At 42.9% G+C, this 14,941-nt stretch overlaps 1 protein-coding gene across 2 annotated transcripts in view; it reads right to left on the minus strand.

Annotated features, from left to right (window-relative positions):
- LOC307013654 (melanocortin receptor 5-like) overlaps positions 1–14,941 on the minus strand; it is a 45,381-nt gene that overhangs the window by 19,535 nt on the left and 10,905 nt on the right. The window contains exons 2-4 of one of the 2 annotated variants that reach the window (XM_079641125.1): positions 11,705–11,823; positions 6,780–7,009; positions 6,516–6,622 (exon numbers count right to left, since the gene is read on the minus strand). In XM_079641125.1, the coding sequence (XP_079497251.1) occupies positions 6,516–6,622; positions 6,780–6,974 (302 nt within the window). In that variant the 5' untranslated portion in view covers positions 6,975–7,009; positions 11,705–11,823. The remainder of the gene's footprint in view (positions 1–6,515; positions 6,623–6,779; positions 7,010–11,704; positions 11,824–14,941) is intronic. The other variant, XM_079641124.1, reaches the window with a different exon arrangement.

A 14,941-nucleotide genomic window follows, 5' to 3' on the forward strand; every position in this document is an offset into this window, starting at 1 on the left:
ACAAGACATCTATCAATGTGTGTATACCTCCACCATTAAACTGTCATTCTGCACATTTCTTATACTATCTACATACATAAGAGTATAATTAATGTGTATACTATCAGTTAAAATAAGTGATTCAACATAGTTAACATTGCAGGAAAGCAATATATTAGACGTTAAGTACTTTGTCAGGCTTAATATATCTATACCCCAAAGCTTTTTTCTTATTTGAAAGAAGACCTTAACCTAAAGTATTCTTAAATGTGTTAATAAAGGTTAATTAGTTTGTCTGTTTTGCACATCCTCATATTAATATCTTTGTACGTGTGCATCCAGACTCGGTGAGGACACTATCGATACTGACTCAGCAATCACTGTAAGTTATATTCTTGTTTAAATAGACTTCTCTGTTTCATTTATTCTACTCTGTATAATTGTTCTGTAGTTATTGTAGCTAAAACGGCGATTTCTGAGAGATTTTAAAATCTCAGATCTGCTCAAGTCCACCAGCTGTAACTCAGGTCTCAGTGAGTCACGCCCCTCAAGTGTGCATTCCAAGAGGTAGGAAGACTCTGCTGTCGCCCATCAGCAGAAAATAGTTAACTAATTACAGCGGCGTGCCCCCAAAGCTGTGAGAACTGAGCAATCAGGTATCCATCTTAGGTTGCGTTTTCCTGGAGCGTCAGCTTCAGCGTCAGCCAGACGAAGACTGACAAAGACATTAAGAGTCCTGTGGGAGGCAAAGAGGAGGCAAAGAGGAGGCAAATCCTACTCTGATTGCGCCAAGTATCGCTGGTGTTATTTAGTTTTATTCAATTCTCTTGGGTTCTCTAGCCCCTCATGCTATAATCATGTGTATTTTCTGCATTCCTGTTCATGTGTCTTCTCGCAATTATCACTGGCCCCGTGTTTCTCCTAATCGATTTCACCGGCCTGCTCTCGTCTATCCCACATGCTCCACTGAGATCCAACATCTCGTTTCAGGGGGCCTGTGGAACTGCCAGTCAGCTGTCCCTAAGGCTGACTTCATCTCTGGCTACGCTTCCCTGCAGTCTCTGGATTTCCTTGCTCTCACGGAGACCTGGATGACTCCATCCAACACATCCACCCCAGCAGCTCTCTCCACAGCATATTCCTTCTCCCATACACCCAGACCCTCTGGCAGAGGAGGTGGCACTGGTCTCCTGCTCTCTCCCAAATGGAGCTTTTCCCTCTTCAAGCTACCTAATTTCACTCCTTCTACCTTTGAATTCCATGCCGTCACAGTAACCCATCCTATACAATTAACCATTGTTGTTCTCTACCGTCCACCAGGCGCCTTGGGGGACTTCTTGGAGGAATTAGATAATCTCCTCTCACACATCCCTGAAACTGGCCCTCCCGCTGTACTTCTCGGAGATTTCAACCTCCAGACAGGGAAGATATCTGAACTAACATCTCTGTTAACCACCTTTGCTTTCTCACTGTCTCCATCCCCACCAACTCATAAAGCTGGCAATGTCCTTGATCTCATATTCTCAAGAAACTGCTCTACTTCTAACCTCTCTGTAAACCCGCTCCACACATCCGATCACTTCTTCATTTCATTCTCTCTACCCCTTTCCAAACATAACAACCTAATCTCTTCTAACTCTGCTCCTGTCCGCCGTAACCTCCGTTCCCTCTCCCCCTCTACCTTTGCCTCATCGGTGCTCTCAGCCCTCCCTTCCTCTGACTCGTTCCAACTCCTGCCTCCAAACGCTGCTGCAAAAACTCTCCTCTCTACTCTCTCATCCTCTCTGGACTCTCTCTGTCCTCTCACATCGCGGCCGGCTCGTCAGTCCCCTCCTGCTCCCTGGCTAAATGACGCACTGCGTGCTAATAGAACCATCCTTCGGGCAGCAGAGCGGAAATGGTGGAAATCCAAACACCATGACGACCTCCTAACCTATCAGGCTCTCCTCTCCTCTTTCTCTGCTTCCATCTCTCAGGCAAAAAGCACTTTCTTTCAAGATAAGATCCAATCTTCCTATTCCAATCCCAAAAAACTATTTTCTATCTTCTCCACCCTCTTGGACCCTCCCAAAGCACCTCCCCCCTCCTCCCTTCTGTCAAGCGACTTTGTTAACCACTTTGAAAAAAAGGTTGATGATATTCGCTCTTCCTTTTCTGACTCACCTTTACTCACCGCTGGGTCACCAGACCCTCCCTTCACCCACACACTGACCTCCTTCTCCCCTCTCTCTCCAAGTGAGGTTCTTACCCTCGTTACCTCTGCCCGTCCTACCACCTGTTCTCTGGACCCTATCCCCTCAAACCTCCTTCAGACTATCGCTCCTGATATTCTACCATTTCTCACCCATTTCATCAACACTTCTCTAACTTCTGGTCACTTTCCAAACAGTCTCAAGGAGGCAAGAGTAAACCCTCTCCTTAAGAAACCCACTCTCAATCCGTCTGATGTTATTAACTACAGGCCCGTCTCTCTCCTCCCGTTCCTGTCTAAAACACTTGAACGCGCTGTCTTTAAACAACTCTCCTGTTATCTCCATCAGAACAACCTTCTGGATCCGCACCAGTCTGGTTTCAAGGCAGGTCACTCAACAGAAACTGCTCTCCTTGCTGTCTCTGATGAACTGCACACTGCTAAAGCAGCCTCCCTCTCCTCTGTCATCATCCTTCTGGACCTGTCTGCTGCATTCGACACAGTGAACCATCGGATCCTCCTTCGCACTCTCCAAGAACTTGGAGTTTCAGGCACTGCACTTTCCCTCCTCACCTCATACCTCAACGACCGCACCTACAGGGTTACTTGGAGAGGGTCCGAGTCCGACCCTTGTCAATTAACTACAGGGGTCCCTCAGGGCTCGGTTCTTGGTCCCCTCCTCTTCTCCCTGTACACAAACTCGCTCGGGTCTGTCATTAGCCCGCATGGTTTTTCATACCACTGCTACGCTGACGACACCCAACTAATTCTGTCCTTTCCCCGCTCAGAGACCCAGGTCGTCGCACGCATCTCTGCTTGCCTAGCAGACATCTCTCGGTGGATCTCTGCTCATCACCTCAAGCTCAACCTTGACAAGACTGAACTGCTCTTCCTTCCCGGAAAAGATTGTCCCACTCTTGACCTAACAATCAACATCGGCACCTCTGTTGTTTCCCCGACTCAGACTGCAAGGAATCTGGGTGTGGTCCTAGATAACAAATTGTCCTTCACTGCAAACATCGCTGCTACAACCCGCTGCTGCAGATACACGCTTTACAACATCAGGAGGATACGTCCCCAGCTGACCCAGACATCAGCGCAGATTCTGGTCCAGGCTCTCGTCATCTCACGCCTAGACTACTGCAACTCCCTCCTGGCTGGTCTACCTGCATGTGCCATCCGACCTCTGCAGCTCATCCAGAATGCAGCGGCTCGTCTGGTCTTCAACCTTCCCAAATTCTCCCACACCACACCGCTCCTCCGCTCCCTTCACTGGCTTCCAGTAACTGCTAGAATCCACTTCAAGACACTGGTACTTGCGTACCATGCTGTGAATGGATCTGGCCCTTCCTACATCCAGGACATGGTTAAACCGTACACCCCAGCACGTGCACTCCGCTCTGCATCAGCCAAACAGCTCGCTGCACCCGCACTGCGAGGGGGACCCAAGTTCCCGTCAGCAAAAACACGTGGGTTTGCTATCCTGGCTCCAAAATGGTGGAATGAGCTCCCCATTGAAATCAGGACAGCAGATAGCTTACACATCTTCCGACGCAAACTGAAAACTCATCTCTTTAGACTCCACTTCGAGCGATAGAATTACTAACAAAGCACTTATATACTAATAAAGGGCTGGCTTTCTAAATGCCAGTTGAGTAGCACTTGAAATGTTTGGCTCTATGAAACCTGATGTACTTATATGATTCTGTTTTCTTAAAGGTTGTATCTTCCTGGTCGAATGCACTTATTGTAAGTCGCTTTGGATAAAAGCGTCAGCTAAATGCAATGTAATGTAATGTAATGTACATCGTGCACTAAACTGTTTTATTGTAGAGGTCACTTACAGTATCTTCTTGATTTTTTACATTCTATATTTCTATCATTGACCTTCTTCTTTCCCCCTATGAAAGTATGTACTCTTAATATTTTTTTCATCGAATAGCATTATTCAACAAAAACAACATTATTCAACAAAAATAATTCAATAACATGCTTTAGCCACTGCACACAAGGTACACACAGCATACTAATAATAACTTTGTAGTGTATTAGTGTAGGACACTTATGTATGTATAACATCTGAAGATGTGTAGTTTACTAGTTTTATTCATGTTTTTACATAATTTTACAGGATATTGCTATACTATTTATCATGTTTTACTTCTACACATTAATATCTGATTTGTAAAACATCACAGACAGAAAGGCATATCCGTCATTTAATGGTAAGCTATTGAAATTGTGATTCCATAGATGTGTCTCCCATCACCCAAATCCCCTGATTATTCTCTCAACTCAGTATTTACATTCTTATATTAAATAAAAAATCAGTAATATCTTTAAAAACTACAAGTCCTTTTCTATCAGCTGTGCACTGTTATTGTGTAAATATAACCTATCTACCAATTGGATCAAATATAAAAGTCAGCCGAATTACTATTGATACTGCAAAGAGACGTATTTTGTGAAAAGAAATGCAAGATGTTGTTTAATTGTTGATATATTTATGATCCACATCACATATTCAGTTTTGGCAGCAGTTCTCCCGTTTGTCCAGAAGTCTTCTCATCAAGGCTCTATCAATAAAGAACTACGGCAGATGTGTAATATTTAATGCAGCCGAACCGTGTATTACAATGCCGTCATATGATGACTTCCAAAGAGAAAAGCAAGAACACTCGGAATAAAATATTATAATTTTTTTTTTTTAAATGTTTTCGGATATCATATCGCATTAACATCATATCCCAACATGCATTGCGGCTAAAACATCCAATCAACAAGCTCCAAGCTGAGGATCTTGGGTAATATGTTCAGTGGGTGGTTTGTGGTGTGTATCGCTCAAAATGTCCCTTATAGGCCTACGTCTGTTTCCGGTGACTTTATTTACGGCTAAAAAGCATGCTAAAAAGCATGCTAAAAAGCCCAAGATTATAGAATCAAACGAATAAATAAAAACAAGGATAATTGTTTGTTCTTGTTGAGTAAATAACAGCAGAAAAGCACCGGAGCTAGTGTTCGTTCCTGGGTGTGTTGTGCGAGGTGCATCCACCTCCCTGCAGTATACTCTCCACAGCTGAAGCCTTTCTAACAAAACGTTTATCAGGAAACCATATTACATCTCTCTCCCCCCCCCCCCCCCCCCCTTCGCTGCTCTCTAGCCTGATATCTGATAGCTAACTTTACGAAAAATTGTCCGGCCAGAGCAAAAGCACCACATACGTCACGCTTATGTCGAGGCGGGGGCAGGGGCAGGGGTGGGATCAACTCCTGAACAACAACAAAAAGCCTGCATTTTATCCACTTTGTACACAACGATGGAGAAACTTAACAAGCAGGAGTGGTCCACTGAAGAGACCAGCTACCTACTGGGAATCTGGTCTTCTGAAGAGGTACAGAGGAAGCTGGAGCACAATCGGCCATTGTTGTTGTTGTCGGTGTCAGCTGTGAGGGGTTTCCGCGCGGTTTGGCTTTATGAAGCAGGCACGCAAACGGTTACGTCATGACGCAAACGATGACGCAATGACGCAGCACCAGTCGGACTCTGGGCAGTGTGAAAAGAGCCGGAGCTAAACCGAAGAACTAGTTCTGAACCTGAAAAGCTCTAGCACGGAGCTTGAACCGGAGTTGCGTTGGTGTGAATGAGGTAAATGACGGCTGCCCTGTTCTCCACTGGTTCTCCTCACAACACAGCTCCATTTCTCACCGATGGCCGTTATTTCTTCTAATCCTTGGCTGCTCCTGGTCTCTTGGACGCCTAGCAGGCTCATAATAATAATCATATGCATTCGAATATATATTTTCAACCTCTTCTGTGTCAAAACTAGCATTGTGATCCATGTTTATTCATACATTAGACCGGCCGCTCTCCCCCATGTTACGTCACACGCGGTAGGTCACGTGGGGAGGCCTTTTTTTATGCGGAAGTAAAAATGTCTTACAGAAACGACGCCAGATGTCACTGTGGTGTATATTTATGTATATATTTTTGAAAATCTAGTGTATTCATCATTTTCCTACACATTTATTCACTGGTGTGTCTAACCTGCAAGTTGCTCTTTAACTATGCAATAGCTTCAAAGAGGCTGAAACACAACAAAACATAAGGCTACTGTTGAAACTTCAACCATTCAATGAATTTATCGGCACCCACATAAGAACACAGCACTGCAGAGAAATAGATTTTGAATTTATGAAACAGTTTCTCTTTTCAAATGTTTTATCCGAAACACTGGAGAATGGTGCACGTTTAATAATCCACCTACTTACTAATCATGCAGACCTGGCACATGTCAATATAAAAAGAGAGTTTTGATTCTAAGATCATATGTTGTGAACCTCTCACCTGCAGACGAAGAAGTACATGGGTGAGTGGAGGTTCTTGTTCTTTACTATGGATGTGATGACCAGGATGTTCTCCAGCAGGGAGATGATACCCAGGATCAGGAAGACCTGATGGGAGCAGAACACAGTGTCACAGCGAGGGAGGTTAGAGTAGATGAGCAGAAAAGCAGAAGACTTGTCCTAAAATGGAAATAGCAAAGTTAATAAGATAGGAAAGAGTAAACAAATTGCTGCATATTGATGTTCAGGAGCACCCTGTCCATACCTCGACTGCGATGTGGACCTGCTCGCACGCTGCAGGTTTGGAGGTGCTTGTCTTGCCTGGTAGCAGTGGGGGGGGCAGGGTGTAGTTATGGTGATAGTAGGAGTAGGCCCAGGTGGAGTTACCCAGCAGCCCCTCCTCTTGATAGGAGGACTCATCAGACAGATTCATGCCTGCCGCGGCTCCGCTCCAGATCATTGCTGCTTGTTTGTGGGGGCCATTTCCCAAACAGGCTGCAAAGGAGAACATCACAATGTTCACGGTGCAATGTGAACCAGAGAATGCAATTCCTGAAGAAATTGCTAGTGGGAATGCTCTATGCTGAAAAGCTGACGCTAAGCTGCTATGCTGAAATGTAATGTGTAAGAAGAAAGAGAACAATTTAGATTGAAATGACACAAGCACACTGGGGGCTTGAATGTGTGATAAGAGAAGAAAATAAAGTAAAAAGGCTTGGAAAAGCAGCAGAATATTTGAACTGCAAACTTTTGGAACTAACTTGATGGCGAATGATCTGTCGCCATGGCAACGGTATTTGATGACACCCCATAATACGCGTAGATGCGTTGATGGCTGCATCGTTACCAAACCTGTGAAGTTTTGGGCCGTTTGGAGCATTTTAACTGAAGATGTGAGAAAACTGTGTTTCACAGTTGAAGAAACCTCAACTGTCAAATAGATGTCTTCACGGCTGGACTGTTAGTACACATGTGAAGTTTGAGCACTTTTTGACCATTTACACAGGAGTTATAGCAATACTGTGTCTTACGGCGAGGGATATGTTGCCATGGCAACAGCTTTTGAGGAAAACTCACTAGTGGCACATAGACATGCTGAGGGCTGGACCATTAACTGTCATCTGAAGTCTGGTGCTGTTTTGACCATTTTCATAGGAGTTACAACAACATTGTGTTTTATGGCGAGGGATGCATTTCCATGGAAACGGCATATGGTGAGATCTCAGATTTGGCGTAGAGTTGTTGAAGCATGTACCGTTGATATACAGGTGAAGATTGGGGGGTGATCGGACCTTTTCCATTGGAGTTACGGCGACACAACCTGATCTCACCAGAATGCGTGACTCCACCACGACTCCTTAACATCACATTGCATGGTGGAGTCACAAACTTGGTTACATTTACGTGTCGGCACCACGCAAACAACCCCTATGTAAAGTGAATGAGGCTCCTTTGTCGTGGTGCACACACACATTTCTACAACGTCCGGCAGTGAACTTTTATTCTATAAAATGTTTTTAAAATCTACTTTATAGCTTGTAGTAACTGCCTGGAGGCTTCTTTTATTTTATTTGTATTCATAATAATTGTTATTTTTCGTCAGAATGTAAAAATTACATTAGTTGCGAATTTTTGTTCTCAAAAAACAGTTCATTGTGTGCAATGCAACTGTGACTTTTATTAAATTAGTTAGTTTTTAAGGAAGGCCAGAGCTTCAGCTGTGTCAAATAGATTGTTCCCTTTAGTTAACATTATTTAAGATCATGATCATGTCCCCTTTATTGTATTACGAGCCTCCATTCCCATTGGGTAACGGAGAATTTTCGGAAGTAAGTATTCTCCTTACTGTCGATTGATTTTACAGTGATATCTGCACTACTCATCAACTAAAAAACACCAAATTATCCTTGTTAATTACACAACATTGATTGGTTTGAATTGTGTACAATGCTTTTGTATTTTTCCCCTTCGATTCGGAGAAACAAATATTTTTTCGGAGTTTTTGGATGGCAGATCGTTTGGGACTACACCATGTGCTTAGCTTGACAAACCCCGTGATCAGTCCTCAAGCTCTGTGATTGGTTGACCTACAGCTGCATTCCAAATGAAAAAAAACGTTTCGTAAAAGAGAAAATCATACTTTATTCAGCATTGCTTTCTTTACTCTTTAGCTAGAATATATCTAGAATAAAACAGTTTAGTGCCTGATAGGAGGATGTGCTAACTAATAAGGCTTTATTTAAGAATACTTTAGGTTAAGGTCTTCTTTTAAATAAGAAAAAAGCTTTGGGGGTATCTATCTAAGGATAAATCTTAAGCCTGACAAAGTCTAATATATTGCATGGTTTGTTTTGGAACTTGACAATCAACTTTCCTGCAATGTTAACTATGTTGAAGCACTTATTTTAACCAAAATTATACATATTTATTATACTCTTCTAAGATGTATGTAGATAGAATAATACATGTGCAGAATACGACAGTTTAATGGTGGAAGTATACACATATTGACAAATGTCTTGCAATGCACTGTTGAGGAACCTGTGACCCAAGTTTTTCATTCATTGCATAACTACACCGTAGTTGTGTATATATGATATGTCAATAAACCTTAGAAAATCTTGAAATCTTGAAAGGGATGTGCAAAATAGCAATTATATACAGTCTTTAATGAATGATTAGAGAATAACGAGTAATGCATATAATTTCCACGGATCTGCAGATAAATATTTAGTCTTCTCAAGCAACAACTATCAAATATCTCGCCTGATTGTTGGCACTTGACAATCACCTTCACTGCATTTTATTCAGGTGCAACTAAAGTCAGATTTAAGGATTGTTTATATTTCACATCATTAATCCAAATCTGTAAAGTAACTCAAATAAATGTAGTGGAGTAAAAATACCACGTTAACCTTAAAGAAAGCCCTCAGGATTATAAAAGACCCCCATCACCCCAGTCACAAACTGTTCTGTCTGCTGCCATCTGGCAGGCGGTACCGCAGCATCCGGACTAAAACCACCAGACTCAGGGACAGTTTCATACCACAGGCCAGAAGACTATTTAAACACCTGAACTTAGAAACAACATCCATAACATTCATCTGGCTGCTACTTAGAAATTATTTATCTAATATATCAATATTCCAATCACTTGTATATAGACTCTTATTGCACTATTTCACAATTTTTTCTGTGTATCTGTTTTATTGTATTACACTGTTGGAGGAGCCTGTGGCCTAAGGGGGGGGGGGGGGGGGGGGTAGGACACGTTCGATTCCTGTTTGGAACAGTGTGCCGTCGATGGGTTTCATTCCATTTCAAAGTGCTTTTTGACGCTCCGTGTAAACTTCACGCACTGCCACTCCAACATCCAATCACAGAGCTTGAGGACTGATCGCGGGGTTTGTCAAGCTAAGCACATGGTGTAGTCCCAAACGATAGCTGAGGATTCTGGATAGTGTAGTGTCTTCTGCCATCCAAAAACTCCGAAAAAATATTTGTTTCTCCGAATCGAAGGGGAAAAATACAAAAGCATTGTACACAATTCAAACCTATCAATGTTGTGCAAACTAATTTAATAAAAACCACAGTTGTATTACACACAATGCACTGTATTTTGAGAACAAAAATTCGTAACTAATGTAAGTTTTACATTCTGACAAAAACTTTTTTGATTATGAATACAAATAAAATAAAAGAAGCCTCCCGTGAGTTACTACAAGCTATAAAGTAGATTTTAAAAACGTTTTATAGAATAAAGGTTCACTGCGGGACGTTGTAGAAATGCGTGTGTGCACCACAACAAAGGAGCCTCATTCACTTTAAATAGGGGTTGTTTGCGTGGTGCCGACACGTAAATGTAATAAAGTTTGTGACTCCACCACGCAATGTGGTGTTAAGGAGTCGTGGTGGAGTCACGCATTCTGGTGAGATCAGGTTGGTTTTATGGCAAGGGATGCGTTGCCATAGTAACACCACATTACCTAACATCAGATTTGATGTAGAGCTGTTCAGGGCCACAGTGTTAACCATCATGTGATGTTTGGTGGCGTTCTGAGCATGTCAGTTGGAGTTAAGACATCATCATGTCATATCTCCAACACACAGGTGTTTATGTTTGAGGTAACAACGTTATGAAACACCTGTGCTTGAGCCCAGAGATCAAAGGTTTCCATGGTGATGTGCAGTAATCAGTGAGAGGAGAGCTTCTCCATTGTTCTGAATGAGAGATAAACCTCTTACATGTGAACGTTTTGTTGAAGAACCGTAACAGATATCAGTGAAATTTCTAAGCGTGAATCATATCAAGGACCCTGAGCATCTCAAGTGTGCTTCTTGTGCACTTTCGGGTCAATAGTGTGGCTGCTGCTGTGAGGAAATATCAGGCTGAATTTACAATGTGCCTTAATGGAGACATGTTGAACGTTTTTGTCACTTCATGTCCTCAAGAGGCATTTTGTTTAATATTTTTGCTTATTTTCCAACCTAGGAGAGTTTTTCCTACGTTTCTCATGAAAAATGATGTCCCAGGAGTGTAGGGTTTGGGAATTAAGGCAGGTTTAAAAAGAAAAAATTAAGGCGAATTTCAAGCTGTTCCACCGGGTCCGTCTGCGTTGCGTTACGGCCGCGGCGTTCGCAGAGATCGCAGCCACTCTAGTCAATGGGTGCTATTCCACCAGACCCTCAGAAGCGCCCCAGAAGCTATTTCCCCCTGTTTTTAGTATATGCAAAGCTAAGCCTAACTACTGCTGAAGCTGCATACATATTTGCGTTACAAACATGGAATAGCCACGAGATAAGTCTTCTTAATATGTACTTCTCTATTCCTTTAGGACTAAACATGTACTGGGTTACTTTCAAGTTGATTCAATGGTTTCCTGGCAAAATATAAATGTGTCTGCCTCAACGACTCAGTGCTGCACTAGATTGGTTGAGATGGTTGAGGATTAGTTTTAAGGTTAAATCGCTAAGTGAAATTATGTCATACAGTCATAATAATCTAAATACGGCATTGTAATTAGATCTCATTATACATCAGTGAGACACAGTTTGTCTATAATGGGATGTAATCTCAGCTGAAATTAAAACAAAAGGGCCCTGGAGGCTGTTTGGTTATGAAATAAAAGAGATAAGGGGCCCTGCCATAACACTGTGAATGAGACACTGAGAGCCTCATCCTGTTCTCACCTGATTGTATGTGATGACATCTGACTGGAAATACCCCTCCTCGACTCCTCTCTTCCCCTCCTCCGGGACTTGACCCGGAAATCGATCAAGACACGCCATTTTGAAGGACGTCCCAATAGCTGAAATGCACACGGAGGAGGCGAGGAGGGGTGAGGGAGGAGGGGTGCGGGAGGAGACGAAAGGGAGGATACACGCGAGCAGACTACGCGGAAGTGTTTTCACTATTCGCGTATAAAAGCCCCGCCCCCACCTTCACAGCTGGTCCATTTCAACAGAGGAAAACTGACAACTGGAAGATGAGTGGAAAAGCGTCACATAAATGTATAAGTGCTCACAGCTCCGTGGGAATTATTATGTGCAATTCCTTTCTAAAAGGCTTTAACATTACTATAATTATAGTTTTATTTAAATGTAGGCTACATTTTACACCAAAACGGAACACAAACGCAGGACCAAATTGACATTGAATTCCTTGACTAAAAAGAGAAAGATTCATTCATCTAAATAAATATTTCACCAGAAATGGTCCGGTTCTAAAGGGTTATTCAGTTAAGCCCGATGAGAGGGGATACAGCTGTGCACATGTCATCATTAACAGACGTCGTTTAAGAGTGACGTTTGAGTGAACGAGGACATCCCAATTAATATCTGAGGACTCCTCTGTCCTCGCGTCACCTCCTCGTGTCTCTTGCTCGCATCTTACGGAGGCAGAGCTAAGATGCAAGGAAGGGACGCGAGTGAGGGAAAGGAGGGGTCGAGGAGGGGTATTGGAATGAGGCTATAGCCTTCCTCAGGCAGTGTGTTTGTACCGGGGACAGGAGACCCCTCCTTAATGAGAAACTGTAAGAAATAATCGGGGAATCCCTCCGGAGTGGAGTCATGACGACTGGATCTGAATTATGTTTTTGTATTTTGTGGTTTGTGTCCCAGCTGTCTCCACTGCAGCCTGTGCATCTCACCCCCCCCGCGGCAACAGTGGCGTTTTATCCCCTTCCCCTGTTTTTTCGGATTGTAGTTATAAAACAGCGCCCCTCTAGATGTTATGGTGAAACAGTAGATTGCACTCTCTGTTGCGAGAGGAGGCCAGCCGAAATTTGCTTCCCTTGGTGAAAAAAAATGGAGGGATTGACCAATCAGATGAGGCTCACGTCATGCCCCTGCCAACCTGTGATTGATCAGGGCCATGCCATGGGAAGCCATGGCCATGGCCTCACAATCCAATCAAATCGCATCAATTTAGTGGTGCAGTGACGCGTCCCAAAAAGCGGAAGTAAGCTGCGCACGGTTTCCCTCGACAAAATAGCAATGGGATTTCTCCATAGGATTTTGGAAAATAGCTCGAAAAAAGGTCAGTGGAAACGAACCTGTTAGGTAAATGCACGTTTTGTTCAGTCGGATAATATCCACATGTCCACCCTACTTTTATAATTTTCGAATCATAAATCTAATCGATGGAAGATAGATAGCGTCACTGCACCACTCTTACCGCCGTTAGAAAGTAGCAAGCAACTGAAGCAAGTGCAATTATGGAGGGTGGAGATTTGGAGTATTTAATCAAAAATAATTGTACTAAACTTCCGCTGCAGCAGCAGCAACAAATACAATCTGATGACAGGCCAATGCCCAAACTGGAGCTGTGTACAGCGAGGAACAAAGGAGCGAACCGGACATAAAACGTTAAAGGTCTCCTGATTTAGTTTGTGAATGAATGCTTATTAAGAGTTTCGGCTGGAGAGTCCGCGCGGACCTGTCGGTCAGATAACAGGCGTGTGTAAGTCCTGCATCTGTATGACACAAATGTGTGTAAAATGATACCGGGCGCTGGAATCACTCATCTGGTTACGTTATTACATTGACCACCACACCCCCCCCCCCTCCCCAAAAGAAAGGACGTATTATTGGCTTCCCCTAATTTTTTCTAATGTGTTGTGTTATATTAGCTGTACAATTTACCAAATATGGTGCTCTTAGTTTCCATACCTCCTGTGTTTTGCGAGCGACTTATCAAGTCTTGGCAAACGGCATAAAACACGATTAAACATACAGTATAAAACCATGCTCGTATCTACAACCTATAGATATGCAAAACGGCGTCAGTTTAGACGTAATTCTGTCCTGCTTACCGCATCATTTATGAGAAAAACTTTCATAACATTAACACAACATATTCGAGGTGGTTTTAAATAACATATCCGTATTTATTTATTTCTCCCAGTTATGTTTTTGTGTGCACTGAGGAGTCTCAAACAGGCGTTTGTTAAATCATTTTAAGATTGGCTTTATTCAATGTTTGAAAATGAATTCTTCATATATAATAAATGAGAGGTAACATTTTATTTATGGTATTATTTCCACATATTTCTCTCCATTCTTCCTTCTGCCAACGGTGTCGCAAGTTTCTCGTCTCTCCCGTTTTTGTGCTTAGTGCGTACGCATGGTTTAGCGTTTGCGTGGTGGACCGCATGTTTTTGATCTAGGATCTGCAAGTTGGACTTTTGGAAAGTTTTGATCAAATGTTGTTTCCCGCTGCATAAGGAAGGGCGTTCAGCAAGTCAAAAGCACGGCCCAAAGTGACTGTAGGAGCATGTATATGTTCGAAATAGGATAGCCCACACCACACCTATGGTTAATGTGCAGGCTGTAGCCACCTGCACTTTCTCATGGTGTGTGTGCTCACACACTGATATATGTAGTTCTGTCGTGACAGCAGCTGTGATCCTTTAATCCCTGTGTTTTTTCTCAGGTACTCTTCCTTCACTCCCAGTGGATTATTTATTGACATGAATCATGCTTCACAACAAGGAATGCAATACAACACCTGGGCAGAGTCAATAGAGTCATGTGAAAGCTTTTGACGGCTAATGATTTTCAACTCAAATCCCCACCATGGATGCACACGATCAGGAACAAACATGTGGACATGTTTTTAGTTCTTACCTGTTACATATGGGGGTTATTCCCTATCTTTATTCAAGAATGTGGTCTTTACATTTGAGAGCATAATTGATTTCACCTTCAGATTATGTATTTCTTTCCCTCAAACCCTGTCATTGCACTCACATAGTGCCTGCTTGCGCTTAGATTTGCTCTGCTTCTGCTCAAACTGTACGCTTGCACTCAGATATATCAACCTGGCCTCACCCGAATGCGTGACTCCACCACGACTCCTTAACACCGCAATGCGTGGTGGAGTAACGCATTCTGCTACATTTACGTGTCGGCACCACGCAAACAACC

The sequence above is a fragment of the Notothenia rossii genome (assembly GCF_949606895.1).
Source record: "Notothenia rossii genome assembly, chromosome: 7".
NCBI classification, from domain to species: Eukaryota; Metazoa; Chordata; class Actinopteri; order Perciformes; family Nototheniidae; genus Notothenia; species Notothenia rossii.